Source organism: Desarmillaria tabescens (assembly GCF_030435595.1).
Source record: "Desarmillaria tabescens strain CCBAS 213 chromosome Unknown EV420scaffold_222, whole genome shotgun sequence".
Classification (NCBI taxonomy): domain Eukaryota; kingdom Fungi; phylum Basidiomycota; class Agaricomycetes; order Agaricales; family Physalacriaceae; genus Desarmillaria; species Desarmillaria tabescens.
In genome coordinates this window covers 32,745-34,727 of record NW_026848521.1, presented here as the reverse complement: position 1 = coordinate 34,727, position 1,983 = coordinate 32,745, and the positions used below count along the sequence as shown (strand labels likewise).

Sequence of the window (1,983 nt, the reverse complement as noted above, 5' to 3'; positions counted from 1 at the left end):
TCAGTTTGCATGAAACAGCAATTGCAGGCTCGATAGGTTATGAAGCGGTGGGCCATCATAGGGCGTAGCAGATCCGAGTCCTGAAGATGGGTGGGCGGCACAAGATGCATTGAATGGTATAACGAAATAGTGATACTGAGCTTGTACCGACCAGCTGAGAAGATCTATGACCATCGCGACAAGGTGAGGAAGGTCCTCTCTAAGTGCGATAGAATACACGATGTTTTCCACCAACACAACTAGTCGCTGTACCCTGCGAAACGGAGTTTAGAATAAAGCGCGACAAAACGACACTGGTGATATATACCATCTCAGAATTCGGGTCACTGCTTGTGCTTTCCACCTGTCTCGTACAGCCCTCAAATATCGTATACCCTCTTTCGCAACGCCGACACCTGCACTGCATCCCATCTATCGCCCATAACACCCACAACGAACTCCGCAGTCCAAGGTATCATTAGCAAGTGAGAGAACAGCTTGGCGCCATACACGCTTGCTAAAACCATATCAGTCTCTAGTAGGATACACGTGTTGTCCTTGGCCGACATCTGCTTGCATGACTGCGTGGCAGATGATGCCCATCACACCGATGTGGAAGTTTGGGAAATATTCGAGTAAACAGAGGTCAAAGGCAGTAGTGTTGATGAAGCAGTGGAGGTAGACCTGTTGTTACGCATACAGTCAGCATTGTCAGCATCGACAGAGAGACATACATACCCGATGATCTTTGAGCACAATTTCCTTCGTGATTCTCCCTGTGTCTTCTTCAGCCTCTCATGTATATACTATTATTGGATGCCACGATCCACGGCTATCCGTAGCTGTCGCGCGACTACTCTTGGTTGGATATCAGGCGGCGGTGTAACGGTGGTCGAGTCGAATCTCATCGAAACTTACGCAAGATGAATGCGACAGCATAGTGGCAGATTTCATGGCAAGTGTATATGATTTGCTTCGCGTCTGGATTACACCTGCCTGTGAGTTAGCAAGAAAGTTGAAGCGAAAAAGAGAAAGGAACGCACCGATAACAAATCGACAACTTCATGCCGTCGCATTTCCCATCTGCCAGATCCTTCCACGTTCCTCGCATGAACACTTCCGGTTCGCACTGCACATTCACAATCGTCTCTACGCCTCCATGCATATATATGCTCTTGACGAAGTCGAAGGCCGTCTCATATTCTCCTTCAGAGTACTTTCAGCGATGCAACACAGACGTAGAGAGCAGATATGTATACGTGTCGATTCTCGTGGACTAGGAAGTCAACGCGTGCTAGAGGAAGCCGGGCATCATCAGAGCACGAGAAAGACAAGAGTTCTTATTCCCATTGTTCCTTTCCATGACGATGGAGCTGATCGTGAAGGGCCGTAAGTCGGAGGTGCGGAGGTGGGAAGCAAGTTACAGTATCTTTATGGACAGAATCGGAAGTTGCAGACAAAAAGGCATGTGTCGTCCGGACTTTGGCAAAGATTTAAGCTGCCATGCCCAGTGTATGGGACGCGTTATTGTTTCTCTGGTGAGGGCAGAGTTCATTGACAGGGTACAGAGAAAGAATGAAGCGAAGGCTGGGCGGTCGGACGATGCACGAGACAGAAGGTAAGATGTTCTGCTGTGTCATGCGCGGCTTGGACGTGTCTTGCAAGCTTGAACCTAGATAGACAAAAGTAATATTGAGTAAACAGTCGAGTAATAGAAAAGGCCGTACATACCTATGGACAGAAACCTTGAGAACGACGTGCTCCTGTTCCTCTGGAGACGACGGCGAGTCACTGTCCTCAATCATTCTCTGTATGCCTCTCCTTAGATCTCATCTAGGGGGTTAGGACTCGGTGATTTTCGCTCCCAAAGAAGTATAGTGTACGGCTGACACAATAGGCTGCTTAGAACGTCCTTCTGGGATGAGAACACATCCATTGTCGAAGCGTACGAGGCACGATCCTCGAACAGAAGTGCCATCTTGAGTGGGCGCATATCGATGGCTT

At 48.6% G+C, this 1,983-nt stretch overlaps 1 protein-coding gene across 1 annotated transcript; it reads right to left on the bottom strand.

The window, feature by feature from the left end:
- EV420DRAFT_1489116 (uncharacterized protein) lies at nucleotides 1–1,144 on the bottom strand (the record flags this gene model as incomplete). Its single annotated transcript, XM_060470682.1, has 6 exons — nucleotides 1–253; nucleotides 308–411; nucleotides 529–663; nucleotides 718–755; nucleotides 898–971; nucleotides 1,023–1,144. The coding sequence occupies 6 exons, from the start codon at nucleotides 1,142–1,144 to the stop codon at nucleotides 1–3; spliced, it is 726 nt and encodes a 241-aa protein (XP_060321534.1).
- Between the last annotated feature and the right edge of the window lie 839 nt (nucleotides 1,145–1,983).